Below are 15184 nucleotides of genomic sequence, written 5' to 3'. Positions count from 1 at the left end.
AGGCGCGTTTAATCAGACGCGCGCTGACTGGGCGGGTGGGGAATTCCACCAACATCTCAGTGAACTTACCTGGCCAGTAAAGGAAGGAACAAACACAGTTGATAAGTTGTTTGTTAAGGAGGAAGGCGCCATACCAAATCCTGGCTCATACATTCGCATTCGTTTGATTTCTTTCTTTGCTCTGAAACGGCTTATGGCGACGCTCTAGGTTTTGGGGTTCTTTCCTTCTCCCTCGGAAGCGTCCAAACCTCAAATCTCTCACCACTACACATAGGTTCATTTCAAAACCCTTACCTTTCCATCTAGGCTTCTCAAAGGGAGAAGCGATCTGCAATGGCTGGCAGAGTGACGGGGTTAAGCAGACACCAAAAACCACCGCCACTTCTTTCCCAGATTCGTGGCTGTGAAAAGCGAAAGCTTGAACAGCAACCTGACGATGTCAACGCTCTACCCATGTCTTCCGAAGATGAGATCGAAGACGATATACCCTCAGCCGCAGACTTAAGGCTGAGACTAAGTGGTTCTCAGGACCAAACGCCCATCGAGCAGTCTGATGATTCCGAACCAGAAACTTCAGCTCGTGGAGATATCAGGCGCACAGCCTTCCGCAACCCGAGTAGCAGTAAAAGTCGTAGGAATGTCACTCGGAAGGTGAACCAGAAGGAAGAAAAGACATCGACAGCGGGAAATCATGCGGAAACATCTTCCTCGAGCGTGAAACGAAGGAAACTTGACGCCAAATCCGGGAATGGCTCAGCGAGTCAATTCAAAGACACTTGGGGATTTACCAATACAGGCAACAGCAAAGCAAAATATGGGAGCTCACAGCCTCGAGGATCGCAAGCTTCTCGTGGCTCGCAAAGTTCTCAAGTAATGAAAGGTTCGTCAAACTGGCGACCGTGTCACCTTCTTATTAATCTGTCTGTAGGGGAGGCAAAAGTGACAAAGGGCGAGCTTATACATGAGAAGACCGAAGAAGACGACTTCTTACATAGCTCCCAGACGGAAGAAAAGCCGACCTTCAAACCTGTTTCACAAGAATCTTTCAGTAGTCCCACAAAGTCGGGGGTTGCTTTGAGACCTGTACCACAGGATGACTTGGGGACCCCCAGAAAGAGAGGGAAGATAGAAATAAAACCCACGAGCCGTGGTTTATCCGCTACTCTAACAAAAAGCCAGGTAGCTCACACCACCAAACTTTCGCAAGACGGCCCTCGCAAGTCGCGCTTGTCATCTCAGAATCGAACGGGTATCTGGCATCCGGTATACCCTCCAAAGAAATCAGGGGACCGACCTAAGACGCCCGAGTACAAACCAGCCACATTCGTTGCGCCAGCCGAGATTGATGGCATGCAGGCCAGCAATAGCGATATAGGTAGCATATCATCGCCAGTCTTATCAGATCCAGATGAGCTCAGCGACACAGGAACTATCAATGAGGAGTCCCTCGCAGACAAGAACAGTTTGGAAGATATAACGACGAAATGCCCGTGGTGTGGGGACCTCGTATCGGAACAGGCACTCAAGGATTATTCCAAGGGGAAGAGACTGAACGTGCAGATGCAAACAAGGTTCTGTGCTAAACACAAGAAAGAAACTGCCATGGAGACATGGCGTGAAAGAGGCTATCCTCATGTTGACTGGAGCCGTCTTGAACGCCGACTGGATGACCATCGAGCATACTTGACCAAGATTGTTGATGGCAAACAGTCGTTTTTCCGTGATATTTTGGCAGAGAAAATCGAAACAGGCCAGGCCAGGTCACTCAAGAAGGAGGGCAACCTCAACCCAGGTTACTATGGCCCAAGAGGCTGCAAACTTATGTGCGATTACCTTGTGGAGGAGTTTGGTGAATCGTTGAAAGAGAATGCTACAAAAGATCGTGTCATCGCCGGTCGTGGTTCCGCAGCCTTTATCCAGTCGGTGTTGGTTGCAGAACTTGCTGTACAATTGATAATGGAGGATATGGATGTGTCTGCCTCGGAGGCTAGAGAGATTATGGAGGAGAGCAAGGCTCTTGGTGAGCTGATCAACGAAGAAACATGACATTTGAATTTGAAAATACAACCGGCAAATAGATATTTATATACATATGTAATACATCAAGAATCAACAATGCCCATGGCCCTTGTCCGATGAGTTGCATGCTTGCTTATATACTTTTTTCTTCGTTTACTGAATGGCATGAAACCAGAAATTTGGATCTCGTTATATCGGAGGCCAATGTGGCCATCTAGGTCTAATCGCAGCTCTCTGAACTGGTCAGAATATGATACATGTAGATTCTAGTCAATGCTGACATTTCGCCAGGTCTTCATCGCCGATCTCTCTATCCACACCGTTCTATTGTTCCTTCTTTGTCTTAAGGGAAATGTCAGTTGTTGTCTGCATGAAGAACTGTCGCTCAATAGCCTTGAGTATCTCGTCGAGAAGTCTGTATCGAGTTAGTTGACAATAAAGTAAATAGGCAGCAAGTTGAACTTACACAACAGGAGCACTGATGGCAACAACTGCCTTCCATTCCAGAACGTTCAGAGGCACGATGGAGAACAGGCCTTGAAGGAAGGGAATATAGACGAGGGCAAAATGCAAAGCCATGGACAGAGCGATGGCATAAACGAGCATCATGTTCTTCCAAAGAGGCAAAGTGAGGAGAGACTCGCTGGATGACAGCGCGTTGATGGCGTTGAACATCTCAATCACAACCAGGATAGACAAGGAGACCGTTGAAGCTGCCTTGGCCATGTCGTTGGAGAACATAGAGCAGCCAATTTCAGGGAAGTCAGCTGAGCAGTGGTGGAAGCGAGTGAGTTGGCGAAAAGTGATCTGGGGACCCTCAGGGTTATACATGAACCACCAAGCATAGCCAGCAACCGTAGCGAGACCAACATAGGTACCGATGACGAGATAACGGAAGAAGAGCCATCCGCCAATCAGAGCTTCATCTCTCTTGCGAGGACGACGCTTCATGATGTCGTGGTCGGGGGGGTTGAAAGACAGAGCGGTGGCAGGCAGACCATCGGTGACAAGGTTGACCCAAAGAAGTTGAACTGGAACGAGAGCCTCGGGCATACCAAGAGCAGCCGTCAGGAAAATCGAGACTACCTCACCAATGTTGGACGAGATCAGATACCGGATGAATTGCTGAGTGTTGTTGTAAATGGAACGACCCTCCTCAATGGCTACCTCAATAGTGGCAAAGTTGCTGTCAGCAAGAACCATGTCGGCAGCCAGCTTAGAGACATCAGTTCCTGAACCCATCGCAACACCGATATCGGCCTTCTTCAAAGCAGGGGCATCGTTGACACCATCACCAGTCATAGCAACAACCTCGCCAAGAGATTGAAGTAGATCGACCAGTCGAGATTTGTGGCTGGGTTCAACGCGGGAGAACAGAGAGGCACGTTTAGCTGCTTCAAGTTGCTCGCTAGGAGACAACTGGTCAAACTCGCGGCCAGTGTAACTCTTTCCAGTAAGATCCTCATGCTGACCAAAAACGCCAATCTGGCGGCAAATGCTTTCAGCGGTGTTGCGGTTGTCTCCAGTGATGACGATAACACGAATACCAGCATCCTTGCACTTCTGTACAGCGCCGGGAACCTCCTCTCTGGGAGGATCAAGCATGCAGACGAGGCCAAGGAAAGTCATGTTCTGTTCAAGCTGGGCATATTGTTCGGTAGAAGAAGCAGTGTGCAGAAGTGAATTCTCAGCTACCTTGTCGATGCTGGCGAGAGCGATGACTCGAAGACCGTTGTTGCCATATCGTACAATCTCGCTCATCAGGCGGTCCGCAATCTTCTTGGTGAGTGCAACCTTCTTGCCATTGGAGCCAACGAGAGTTTGTGTGCAGCGATCGATAACGGATTCAGGAGCGCCCTTGACCAGGAGTTTCTTATCATTACCCTTACCAACCAAGACAGACATGCTCTTGCGATCCCGGGAGAACTCGTACGTAGCGAGGCGAGGTAGTTCCTTCTGGTAGGCTGCGCTGGCATAATGAACACAATCTTCAGGGCGGGTATCGGTAGGGGCACAAGGTCCAATCTTCTCAACCAAGACTCGAAGAGCACCCTCAGTTGGTTCACCAATGCTGGAGAAAGTGGCAGATCGAGAATCATAGGCAAGCTGAGCGTCATTGCAAATGGCAGCTACCTGTGTCATTTGGCGGATAGTAGCAGAAGAGTTGGGGAGGTCTTGAACGACAACACCGTTCGACTTGATGGCTCCACGGGGTGCGAAGGTAGTGCCTTCAACATCGAGCTCGTTTAGACCACTACCGTCCTCGTTGAGATGTAGAACCTTGCTAACGCTCATCTGGTTGGTGGTCAGAGTACCAGTCTTGTCAGAGCAGATGACGCTGCAGCTCCCAAGGGTCTCAACAGAGGGGAGGCTTCGGACGACAGCGTTCTTAGCAGCCATCTTTCTCGTTCCAAGAGCCAAGCAGGTAGTGATAACAACGGCCAGACCCTCAGGAATCGCAGCAACACCAAGGGAGACGGCAATCTTGAGGTAGTAAATGGCGCCCTTGGTCCAGTTGCCGTGGCTAGGATCATTGAAGTTGGGAATGTTGATGAGCCAAACCAGGATGCAAATGGCAGTAATAACCTTGGCTAGACTGTCGCCGAAGTCGTTAAGCTTCTGCTTCAGGGGCGTGGGTTCCGAGATCTGCGCAGTAATGCTTTCGTGGATATCTCCGATAGCGGTGTTAGGGCCTGTGAGAACAACAATAGCTCGAGCGCGACCAGTTACAACAGTTGTTCCAGAGAACAACATGTTGGTCTGGTCCTGTAGAACGGCTTTCTCGTCTTCGATAACGGTAGAGGCGCGTTTGCCGACGCTCTCGCTCTCTCCAGTGAGAACTGCCTGGTCGACAGAGAAACTGTTGCTTTCGATAGAGATAACTCGACAATCGGCAGGAATACGATCACCAATGGAGACTGTGACGATGTCGCCGGGGACTAGCTCTTCGGCCTTGACTCGTGAAACATGACCACCATTTCGCACCACATTCGCTTCGTTGGCTGAGTATTCCTGTAAGGCGGCGATAGCCTTCTCGGCGCTGCTTTCCTGGGAGACTCCGACGACACCGTTGAGAATGAGAATGGTGAGAATCTATGGGAGACAGGTCAATGGTTTGCTCAACAAGAAACAGACAGGATCGAAAAAGCGAATTTGTACTTACAACAACTGGGTCGACGAAAGCACTCCAGCCTTCTTCATCGTCGAAAAGTGCCAGAATGAATGAGACAGCGGCGGAACCAAGAAGGATAAGAACTAGCTGGTCCTTGAATTGCTCTAGGATAAGCTCCCACAGAGGAGTAGGAGGCTCCTCAGGAATAGCTACCAAAAGTTAGACAGTTCAAAAACATGGCGGGGTTACCGAGAGTATCTGACGTACAGTTGCGCCCATGCTTGTTGCGTAGCTCGGTGACCTGAGAGTCGCTCAAGCCTGTAGCCTCGTTGACGTTGAAGTTGGCGAGGACATCGCCAACTGGTTTCGCGAACGCGCTCTCCATGGTGAAGGCGATGCGCAACGCGAGCGCTCGGAACGAAGCTGAATCAAGTTTGTATACCGAGAAGTTGACAGCGAGACGATTTGCGAAAGAGAGAGAGAAAGGGTCTCGTTAATCTTGAAGCAAGGAAAGGAGGGTAATGCAGACGTCAGAAAGAAAATGACAACACGTAGACTAGAACCTGGATGAAAAAGAAAGTGTAGGAGAGAAAGATAAAAGACACGGAGGCAATAAACTAATCACCGGTTTCCAATCCTGTCATGGAACAGTTTACAGTAAGGTAGATTTGTCAAGACTAGAGAGGCAAGGCGATGAAAGGGCCCACACACGTGGCAACCTCCAACCTTGCAGTACAGATTTCATTCTTACTAATGGTGGAGTCTGCTGTGAAACCTGCTTCATCGGACTAAGATACTAGACAGAATCTGAGTCGCGAGACTATCAACTTTTCCGCTTCCGCCTTCGTTCGAAATTCTCAAGTCGAGGCGCTTCTCCATGGTCGAAAAGCTCAACGTGTTCGTTTCCGTCTCGGGCAGTCGGCATGTCTCTCCTGTCTTCTAGCGTGACAGTAGCGCATCCCCACAATCTGGGAGGACCACTGTAAACCCTCCTGAAAACCAGGCACCAGTCCCCTGAAAACCGATTCAAGACTGTTCTCCAGCCGAGAAACCCCAGCTCGATTTTACCTAAGTTGGGTCTAGCTCTGCAAGCACCGCCACGATGCCGAGCCAGTTAGCTTACACCTTACATCACGACAAGATACAAGTTGAGTCTTTACTTGCCGAGCATATATGCCAAGTTGTCGATTGCCGAATAAGCCGCTCTCACCAATTGAAGTTGAAGGTGAGTATGGATAAGTCAGAGGGTCGGTGGAGACTGACTACATATCTATCCACGAAGATATGCGATACTCGTAAGCTTCTCAGGTCAAAGCCATTCCATCCCGGCCCGGTATCGCCGACTGACTCGAAATAGGGCTTGGCTGAGAAAGGTTGGTGGTCATGACAGCCTCTACGTGGGGGAACAAGACATCATGCTCGACTCTGTGTAGTAGATAACTTCTGTCAAGTGTAATACTCTCAGGATACTTTCTTCTCACATGAATCATACATTGTAAGGATTGCTTAGATATCTAAACCGTAATAGCATTTATGCCGTGACCAGTTTACTCTCCAGATATAGATATTTAATATAAAACAACACTGTCATCTAATGTGCTTGATCTTGCATCTGATATTTTGTTTCCGCCAAGTGTCGGCCTTAATCATGATGTCAGACACGGTGCATTATGGCACGCTTCTCCACATCATACTACCACGCTCATTAAAATTCATTGAAAGGAAATCATTCACTTCGGCTGTTACGTGGATACGGCAATGCGTTACTGGGTTGGGATCCATGTCATTAACAACTGGCAAGTTCATAAATCATAAACACAATACAACACACATCATCTGCTGTTTGGGAACATCAATGACAAATTGCAAACAATCCTAAAAATATGATATCTCCCGTACTAACTTCGTGGTAAGAAGTTGAGCTCTTCAAACTTCTCAATACTACCATGCACTGTCCATGTCCATCCATCAAGCCACGAACAAGATGGTCACACAATCATGCTCGCAGTTTCAGATTCTTTCAGCCTCCCCAACCTCTTATATATGAACAAGCCGCTGATCTCTGAGCCTCTCGCCGCCACATCAAAAGAACCCTGAGATTCTTAGGTTGCTGCCTCGGCCTTGACCGTCAATAATATGAGTTTGCGGCCAGCCGTGAGCTGGTGATATCTCGTGGCCGCAAGTAATGATGCCGGCTTCATATAACGGAGGAACCTTTTGGCCTATCATTTAGTCAAAGCATATACTGAGCTTAAGGCTTGATCCGATTGACCTTTTGGTCTCGTTGCATCACAACTCCTGGACTCGGGCATCAATATTCCCGTCTTCAGTGCTTCCAGCTTCGCCCTGCACCAATTGCCATGCAGACGCCTCTTTGTATCACCACTTCCCAGCCGTGATACTCTGGCTCATTGTCACCGGCTGTACAATTCCACAGCCTAGGATCATGGGTGTTGAATCTCAGTTGGGCCAATGTGGCTAGACAAGACTGCCTGACTGGATGGGTAGAATCTTTTTTTTTTTTTTTTTTGGTTTCGGACGCAGTTCTCGGTGAATTCTACCTGCATGGTTGCTCATCGCTCTTGCATGACTTCTTCTAAAACGCCATCCAGGAAGGAATGTCTCGAGATACTGTATCCCTCGGTCCGCACCTACCTGCCAGTACCTTGGATAGGTAAGTAAGGTAGGTAGGTTTGCCCATAGATTGTGACCTCCTGCAAGTTTCCCAGCCTGCCCCTCTGTGAGTTTCGATGCTGTGGACTCTCCTTTGATGTTTGGTCTATCCCATTCATGACATCTTCTTCATCATTCATCATCACAGCCATGTCTGGACGACTCGTCTGAAGCCCTTTTTTTGGTGTAGTTGGGTTTTCTTGGAACCAGCACTTTGTTAATTTCTTGGACCTTACCTCGTCGCTCTCTTTTCATCATGGCTCTCGTGAACCCTTCAGTCTTGCCCGATGTTTCTCGTAGCATCCCTAGTTCAAGACATTTCAGTTGGACAGCCGGCTTTCCGTATATATCACGATTTGATTCCCACGACAGCCTTCGCAGATTATATGACATCCATTTGCCGTCGAGATTGGATGAACTTCGCCTTGATGATATTAATACATTCACAACCTTGAATTGCACCACCCAGCATGCGAGTTCTGAAAGAGCAACTACCACACGAACGAGGCCTTCTTGTCCGCAGATACAAGTCGAAACAATTCAAGAGATCCCATGCAACCAATCTTTCGCTGAGAATGTCAAGCTTCGGAGGCCTTTCTCTAGGTGGATGAGATCATTGCATCGTCGAGTGAGTCAAAGAGACCACGGAAAAGTTTGGTCTCCAGATACTGGATGGGAAAATCTCGAGTGCAGTGGAGCTTATCAGCGGTCAATTCGTCGCAGACTCAGTCGTCGGCTCTCGTCTTCGGGGTCTTCGCTTGGTTTCATCGAAGCAGTTCAAAGTGCTAGTATCAGCATTGCTAGTGCCAGTGCCATATCGCGCTCGCGCCGGCATCATCGCCTTTCACATTGCCGGTCACGGACTGAGCGAAGCAGTCGAGCTTCTCTGTCTGCCCCAAGGTTTTCTGAGGACAGTATTCCGTTCGAAAAGGTCAGCATTGATGTTGCTGCCGTCCAGCGTTCTCTGCGGCGCCGGCAGATTATCGAGGAGCTCATCAATACGGAGGAAAGTTATATTGGTGACATTCGTTTCCTTATTCATGTAAGTTCAGCCCAGCACTACTGTTAGGCCAACTGACAGCAAATAGACCTACATCAACCTGCTCGCTGCTCTCCCAACTTTACCTGAGCGGCTACGCTCGTCCATCAATCACAATCTCGATCAAATTCTTCAGCTCCACGAAGAAATACTCGGCGAACTACATAGGGTAGTTCCAGATTCTGAGTACAGCCAAGCTGACCATCTTATCATATCCTCCTCAAAATTAAACAATCCCAAAACTAGACATCGCCGATGGTCAAGTTTGGATATGGCCCCAGGCGATCAAGGTAGCCTCCAGTTACTAGAAAAGGAGCCTGGTGTGTTGTCTGAGCCTCAGGTAGCAGCAGATGCGGCCAAGATTTTTAGGAAGAGGGTAAGTTACCGTCTTGCAGCTCAATGCATGATAGGTACTGACGTGTTGCATCTAGATGCATCGGTTCTTCATGTATAAGGAATATGGTGCGAAGTATGAGATGATGATCAAAGACGCCACTTCAGCTCTGGAAAATCTCCCCGAATGGGAGTTACATCAGAAAGGGCTTGAGGCTTTCGCGTTCACTATGGAGTCATCACCATCGTCTGATAGCAGAAAGGCTCGAACCATAGGTGATCTTCTTGTTAAGGTATGCTCCTCTGATCATATCTGCTTCACTGTCTGACATGTCAGCGTCAGCCTATTCAAAGAATTTGCAAATACCCCCTTTTGTTTGCAGAGCTACTAAGGTGCACCCCAGTCATCGACTGTCCAAACTCTCACATGGAAGTTGAAACTACATTAATGAGGCTCCGGGAGGCCACAGCTGAGATCAATCGCTCAACTGAGGATAACTTGATGAAAAGCATCCTTGAAAAGACCTGGCTATTGCAGGATCGTATTGTGTTTCCAAACAGGGTATTCTTCATATGTATTCCCTTATTGAATCTTTGCTAACCATCTACGAGAGACTCGATGCGCATTCAAAAAATCAGGTTCGTTCGTTTGGTCACATTCAGTTGTGTGGAGTCTTGCATGTATGTTGGCAGTCACCGGCCGGCGTTGACGGCCAGTATATGATCTGCTTACTCTACAAAGACGTCCTTTGTCTGGCCTCTGGAGGAAAGTTTGAGCCTATCTACAAGATTCTGGCCTGCATTGATGTACATTGTTCAGCTGTTGAAGATGCTGACAATGGGCGCGGTAAGGCATGTCACATATAACCGAGACTGGAACTAACATATCTTGTAGGCTTGCAATGCCACCTAGCTCCCTTCTCTTGGAAGCTTGTTTTCGAGAGCGATCATCAACTTTACGAGGTGGTAATGACGGCTTGTACGTCAAGGGAGGAGAACGAATGGCGAACCCGGTTGCAACAACCTCTGTGTCAAGAGCCTGTTGGTAGATCTCCTGGTCTTCAAATATTTCTCTCTCTTGACATTCAAAGTCTAGGCACTGTGTTCGGACGACCTGGTATGTTTACACTGCCCAAATAACGAAAAGACTAGATCATACTGAACAGCGGTAGGAAGTATCGCGAGGAGCCTATCGACGCATCAGGCATCTGTGGGAAGCTCCGAGCCATGCCATGTCATTCTCAAGAATACAAGTACCATGAAATCTAGTAGTGGTACCAGCTCCAGAGCTGGCCTCCATCGTTCACAGTCTTTGTTGTCAACAAAAGTCAGAACGCCAGTCCTGGTACCATCTCGGAGTGAAAGAGCGCGGCTGGAGGTGCTTCTTTCAGACGTCTGGAGTCAAGATGTCCTTCCCCTTCCTAGCATGACGAACATTGCGCGGAATGAGCAGATGATCAGGCGGTCAGCATCAACCGTGATGAGAAAGTTGAGTGTATCCAGCATGACGAAGAGGTCAGGAAGCTTGTCACGCAGAATGATCGAGGACCCATCGAGTGAAGACCAGACCCGCCAGACCAGTTTTTCAAGCGATAGTGGCTTTGACATCTTTGACAAGGCTGGTCGTGAGGAGAGCTCATACTCCTACGCAAGTAAAGGCTCAGCGCTCCCAGAGACTCGAGAGCTCAGCGAGGAGGATGATCATGTATCGGACATGTCTCCAAGGCTGGAGCTCACGCAGATATCTGAACTCAAACCTCTTGATTTGATTGAGATTATTTCAGACAAGCAACTGCAAAGCGAGGCAGAAAACACATCAGCTCTACAAGACTGTATCACAAACAGGCTCCAGACCAATTCTCCACCAAATGATTCCAGAACAGCAACACTCTCTGTTGCGAAGGAGAACCTGTCTCGCTTGGCTGATTCCACCGCCATTCAGAGCACAGATGTTCCATGGGAGAAAGAGAAAAGCTCGAAAAACGAAAAGAAGTGCACAGGCATTCGCAGATTCTTTCGGTGAGAGACTGTTATGAGGGCACTGGTTGGCTATGACGTTTTATACATCTCTAGTAAAGCTGTGCTGTGTTATCGGTTCAAAGATGATGGGAAACTACCTAGGCATTGCATTTTATTATTAGCATCACTAAGGTACCTAATAAGGTACTGATGTCCAACTAGTCGATCGTTACGTTACTCTAGTAAGCTTATGTAGTCTAACTCGGTGGTTTCTGAATAGCACTTTAAGGCTGGGGGATTCTCGCCTAATGTTAATTGTTTGGTTTCAAACCATCAGTTTCCTCGAGTTTGATGGGATGTCGTAATCCTGCCTTACTGGATAATGCACATATCATGAAGTTGAATCCTCGGCATCATGCATCAAGCCAATGCCCCCTAAAGAGAAACAGACCAAGACAGCATTCACAGGAAATAACATTATGGCTTGCCAAGGCAATGAGAGAGAAGATGATTTGTTCCTGACGTGGAAGACGAGAGAACAACACGGGATCCGCTGCAACCTGGCCAATCCCTTACAAGGAAATTGTTGTAGGCTGGCGTGAGGAGCACGCGATCGATCAACATGGCAGCCCATAAGGCACATAAGCTTGGGTATTTTTGCTTCCTCGTGCTCAAAATACGGTGACGTACGCGGTGGATTCAAGCATGCAGGAACGTGTAGAAGCAAGACGAGCAACTTCGAGCCTGGCAAGCAAACCGGGAATTTGCTGCTTCATTGGCTGTGTTGATGCTCATGGCAAGCTATAGTGGGGCCTGTTCCGCCTGAGGGCCTTGAGAGCCCCGCGATGCAGTACGTACCAACCCACTTGCCCGCCTTGGGAGAGCACAGCTATGACGTATGACGTAGGTAGCTTCCGGCCAGCAAGCTAAGGTACATTCGTCACTGCTCCTCACATTGAGCTTCCTTTTAAGCCTTTGAATGCACCACACTTCCTCGATTCCTTTTCTTCTCCTCATCTTCATCTTCATCCTTCAATCCAGCTTCGATAAACATTTATCAACAACTCTACCTAGCGACTCTCACTCTAATCGTTTGACGACTGTTCATCACCAATACAACCACTACCACTTCCCTTACTCAATAAACAATCACAATGGCTCGCGGCGAGACTCAGCAGACTAAGGTCCACTACAAGGGCAGCGACGACTTCATCATCTTCATTGATGATGTTGAGACCTACCAGAAGTGGAAGAGCGACAAGAGCATTCCTCTTGCTCACTTCATTTCTTCCTTCAAGATCTTCCTGACACACAAGTAAGTCAAGCCACCCCCGCTTTGTATCTCCTCTTTTCCCTTCAATCTCGTGGCTAGCATGGAAACGGAAGTCCTGCGTCATGTATTCTACCATAGTCTGTGCAGCATTGGCCTGCCAGATATCTGGCTTCTGATCATGGCTTCAGCTTCCCTTTACCAGCCATTACCAAAACATTGTTCAATTCCATAACACATAAGCTAACGTTCCAATAGCCAAGGAGCTCAGGGAAGTCTCGATGCTGCTTCAAAGGCCGCTCTTGAGAACGAGTTTGGTACCTCTGTCGACGATGATGTCATCAAGCAGATTCTTGAGAAGGGCGACACCCAGACCGTAGAGGTAAGGTCCTTCTTATGAAACATTCCTACCTAGCCGCGTGACTAACATGGTCGTACAGTTCCCCGAGCGTCAAGGTCCCAAGAACGACAGCAAGGGCCCTATGATCTCCCACTAGAAGAAACAACATTCTACACGATGTACCGGACAGCAGGCGTTTGGGGGGTCCGCCATATTTTTGGGCGTGCAATTGCTAGGGAAGGGCTCATGTTGCAGTGAGCGGTGCTATCGGTGAACAACTAAGACTCGTCTGAAATAGTTGATGAAGTTGTCACCATGCAGTTAGCTTGAGCCACGATCATGTTGACAGCTGATTGAATCAGCTAGTATCTGATGCTCTGAGAGATGGGCAGTTTATGATAGTGCTTCATGAAATACAACCAGCCTTGGGAATTGCAATGCATTCATTTCGCGATCTAATCCACACACACACCTTGCCCGAAATCGGGTGACATTGAAATTAATGCCGACTTGTGTAGCGCTTTGCGATGCTAAGAAAACAGCGGAAATGATTAGTCTCGCACTCTTCTCTTTACTTCATTGACTACCCTCGGGGGGTAATAAAACTTCTAAAATTAATAGGTCTAAAGATCTACTGAAATATACTAAACTTATATAAGTCTTTTCATCACTTAGGATAAAGGTCATAAGTTTTCTTGCCTCTCCTTGACTACGTCGATTTAGTAAAATCACGAATAATCAAGTTGCCCTACTTATCACCGAATAAACCCATTTCATTAGCTGTGATTTAGAACATAGCAGGCCATCTTGTCATCTGCCATTTCCACTACTTGCTTTAAATTTGACTGACTTCCATTTCGTTTTCTCTAGCATTGATACAGTAATAAAGATACTACCTTCTTGTTTATACATGTTTTTTTTTTTTTTTTTCATTCATTCTATAATCTTGGACCATACTCCATGTCCATGTGCTGTGGCTTTCACATGTGGACCTAAGGTATAAGCTAGCTGAGTTATGATTCAAAAGAACGCTATTAAACAAGGAGTGTTTCGAAGTATCAGCCAATACCACCACTTGGCAAAATCCACAAACAGATCCGGTTTCGACATATTTAAAGGACTCTTAGTTGTTTCTACTCTGTTTTGAATCACCAAGCTGAGTTACCCTTTCGGCTTGGCTCAATACACTTGTATGTAGGTATCCAAGGAAGCAACAGTAGAGAAACAGACATGGAACATTTGAAGACATTTTGGTAGCATTAGATCTATATTTCGGGTGCCCTTGGCTCCAGGGATTGTAGCAGACTCTCACCGGAAGTCCTCAAGCCCGTGAAGGCCACGCAACTCGACCAGTTCCTCGTCTCCTGATTGCACGACGTTCCCCTGGAAACGGCCGTAAACGTATCCCTCTCCAATGGTATCCTCCGTCTACCAACACCTCCCACGCAGATCATGCAAATGGAAAATGCAAATACAAACACAAACGCAATGCTAGAAGTGAAATCTCCTTGGTGCAAGATGAGTCGTACACACGCAGTACTAATGGTCTGATGGTCGTATATCATGAAAAATCGCCAAACGCCGCAAAAGGGTATATGTGTAACAGTGTCTCTTTGTAAAATTCGAGGTTTAGAGATGGCGTTCAATTAAGAAGTCATGCTATACCCCGTTCTGTATTTTGTAGTATTATACATCCATCATGGCAAGCTGCGACTATGCACGCGTAACGCCGCCGCTGCGCCCACGATTAGGAAGAGTCCAGGGTTTTGCGCAGATCATCTAGAAATTTAATGTTAGTCACAGGTAGATTTCTCAAGGCTTGTAGTTGCCACTAACCTCGCCTTCGCTGTAACCCCAGAAGTAGACGATCATGCCGATGAGGTAGTAGATAGCGGCGTTTGTGCCTTGGTAGATAAGAGCAGCACTGAGTGCTGTGAGAGGAAGGATGGCAAGTCGGAATTCTAGCGAGCGGTGGAGAGCTGAACCGGCGACGAAGTTGAGAGGCCATTCGAGAGCTAGCATGGCCAGCCCCAAGAGTAGATTTATTATTTGTAAAGCCGGTACCGGTCTTACTGCACCATCTAGGGTGCGCGTAAGGAAGTCCCAGAAGATCTTGGGCCAAAAGAAGCACTCTATGGCAGCCACAATCTGATCTGTAAGATAGTGTAAGTAAAGAGCGATCGGTCCAAGTCATGGTCAACTTACAAGCTGCGGCGCTCAAGATGATGAGACGGGCCCAGTGATTCTTGATGAGTTTTCCCATAATGAATGAATGTTGATTGTCAAGCCCAGATTAAGTTGCCTTTCTCTTGTTCCCAAAACGTTTCTCTTTCCTTGCGGATAGTAACCAGTCTCGTTTTCCCTCGTTGAACTTGTCGTCTATTCGTACAGTACCAAAGCACTGCTGCCAATAGTCCTTTTTCGGTGTGATATTACGAA

At 47.7% G+C, this 15184-nt stretch overlaps 6 protein-coding genes across 6 annotated transcripts; 4 read left to right on the top strand and 2 right to left on the bottom strand.

The window, feature by feature from the left end:
• The first annotated feature begins 48 nt into the window (after positions 1 to 48).
• Positions 49 to 2153, top strand: FOXG_00123 (uncharacterized protein). The gene is made up of 2 exons (XM_018376236.1): positions 49 to 880; positions 929 to 2153. Exons 1-2 carry the CDS (start codon positions 334 to 336, stop codon positions 2044 to 2046), a joined length of 1665 nt encoding a protein of 554 aa, XP_018231771.1. The 5' UTR covers positions 49 to 333; the 3' UTR covers positions 2047 to 2153.
• Positions 49 to 6009, bottom strand: FOXG_00122 (Ca2+ transporting ATPase, sarcoplasmic/endoplasmic reticulum). Its single transcript, XM_018376235.1, has 4 exons — positions 5399 to 6009; positions 5183 to 5340; positions 2486 to 5112; positions 49 to 2434 (listed from the first exon to the last, which is right to left on the bottom strand). The coding sequence occupies exons 1-4, from the start codon at positions 5514 to 5516 to the stop codon at positions 2344 to 2346; spliced, it is 2994 nt and encodes a 997-aa protein (XP_018231770.1). The 5' UTR covers positions 5517 to 6009; the 3' UTR covers positions 49 to 2343.
• Positions 6010 to 8745: 2736 nt separating this feature from the next.
• FOXG_00120 (uncharacterized protein) lies at positions 8746 to 9016 on the top strand (the record flags this gene model as incomplete). The annotated part of the gene is made up of 2 exons (XM_018376234.1): positions 8746 to 8846; positions 8893 to 9016. The coding sequence occupies 2 exons, from the start codon at positions 8746 to 8748 to the stop codon at positions 9014 to 9016; spliced, it is 225 nt and encodes a 74-aa protein (XP_018231769.1).
• An 84-nt stretch (positions 9017 to 9100) lies between these two features.
• FOXG_17809 (uncharacterized protein) lies at positions 9101 to 11441 on the top strand. The gene is made up of 6 exons (XM_018397796.1): positions 9101 to 9219; positions 9275 to 9469; positions 9520 to 9738; positions 9789 to 10023; positions 10072 to 10293; positions 10349 to 11441. Exons 1-6 carry the CDS (start codon positions 9115 to 9117, stop codon positions 11197 to 11199), a joined length of 1827 nt encoding a protein of 608 aa, XP_018231768.1. The 5' UTR covers positions 9101 to 9114; the 3' UTR covers positions 11200 to 11441.
• Positions 11442 to 12006: 565 nt separating this feature from the next.
• On the top strand, positions 12007 to 13453 carry FOXG_00118 (uncharacterized protein). Its single transcript, XM_018376233.1, has 3 exons — positions 12007 to 12450; positions 12664 to 12787; positions 12846 to 13453. The coding sequence occupies exons 1-3, from the start codon at positions 12290 to 12292 to the stop codon at positions 12900 to 12902; spliced, it is 342 nt and encodes a 113-aa protein (XP_018231767.1). The 5' UTR covers positions 12007 to 12289; the 3' UTR covers positions 12903 to 13453.
• Positions 13454 to 13981: 528 nt separating this feature from the next.
• On the bottom strand, positions 13982 to 15008 carry FOXG_00117 (uncharacterized protein; the record flags this gene model as incomplete). Its single annotated transcript, XM_018376232.1, has 3 exons — positions 13982 to 14524; positions 14582 to 14898; positions 14951 to 15008. 3 exons carry the CDS (start codon positions 15006 to 15008, stop codon positions 14459 to 14461), a joined length of 441 nt encoding a protein of 146 aa, XP_018231766.1. The 3' UTR covers positions 13982 to 14458.
• Positions 15009 to 15184: the final 176 nt, after the last annotated feature.

The sequence above is a fragment of the Fusarium oxysporum genome, chromosome 1 (genome assembly GCF_000149955.1).
Source record: "Fusarium oxysporum f. sp. lycopersici 4287 chromosome 1, whole genome shotgun sequence".
Taxonomy (NCBI): domain Eukaryota; kingdom Fungi; phylum Ascomycota; class Sordariomycetes; order Hypocreales; family Nectriaceae; genus Fusarium; species Fusarium oxysporum.
This window is presented reverse-complemented; position numbering and strand designations above follow the sequence as displayed.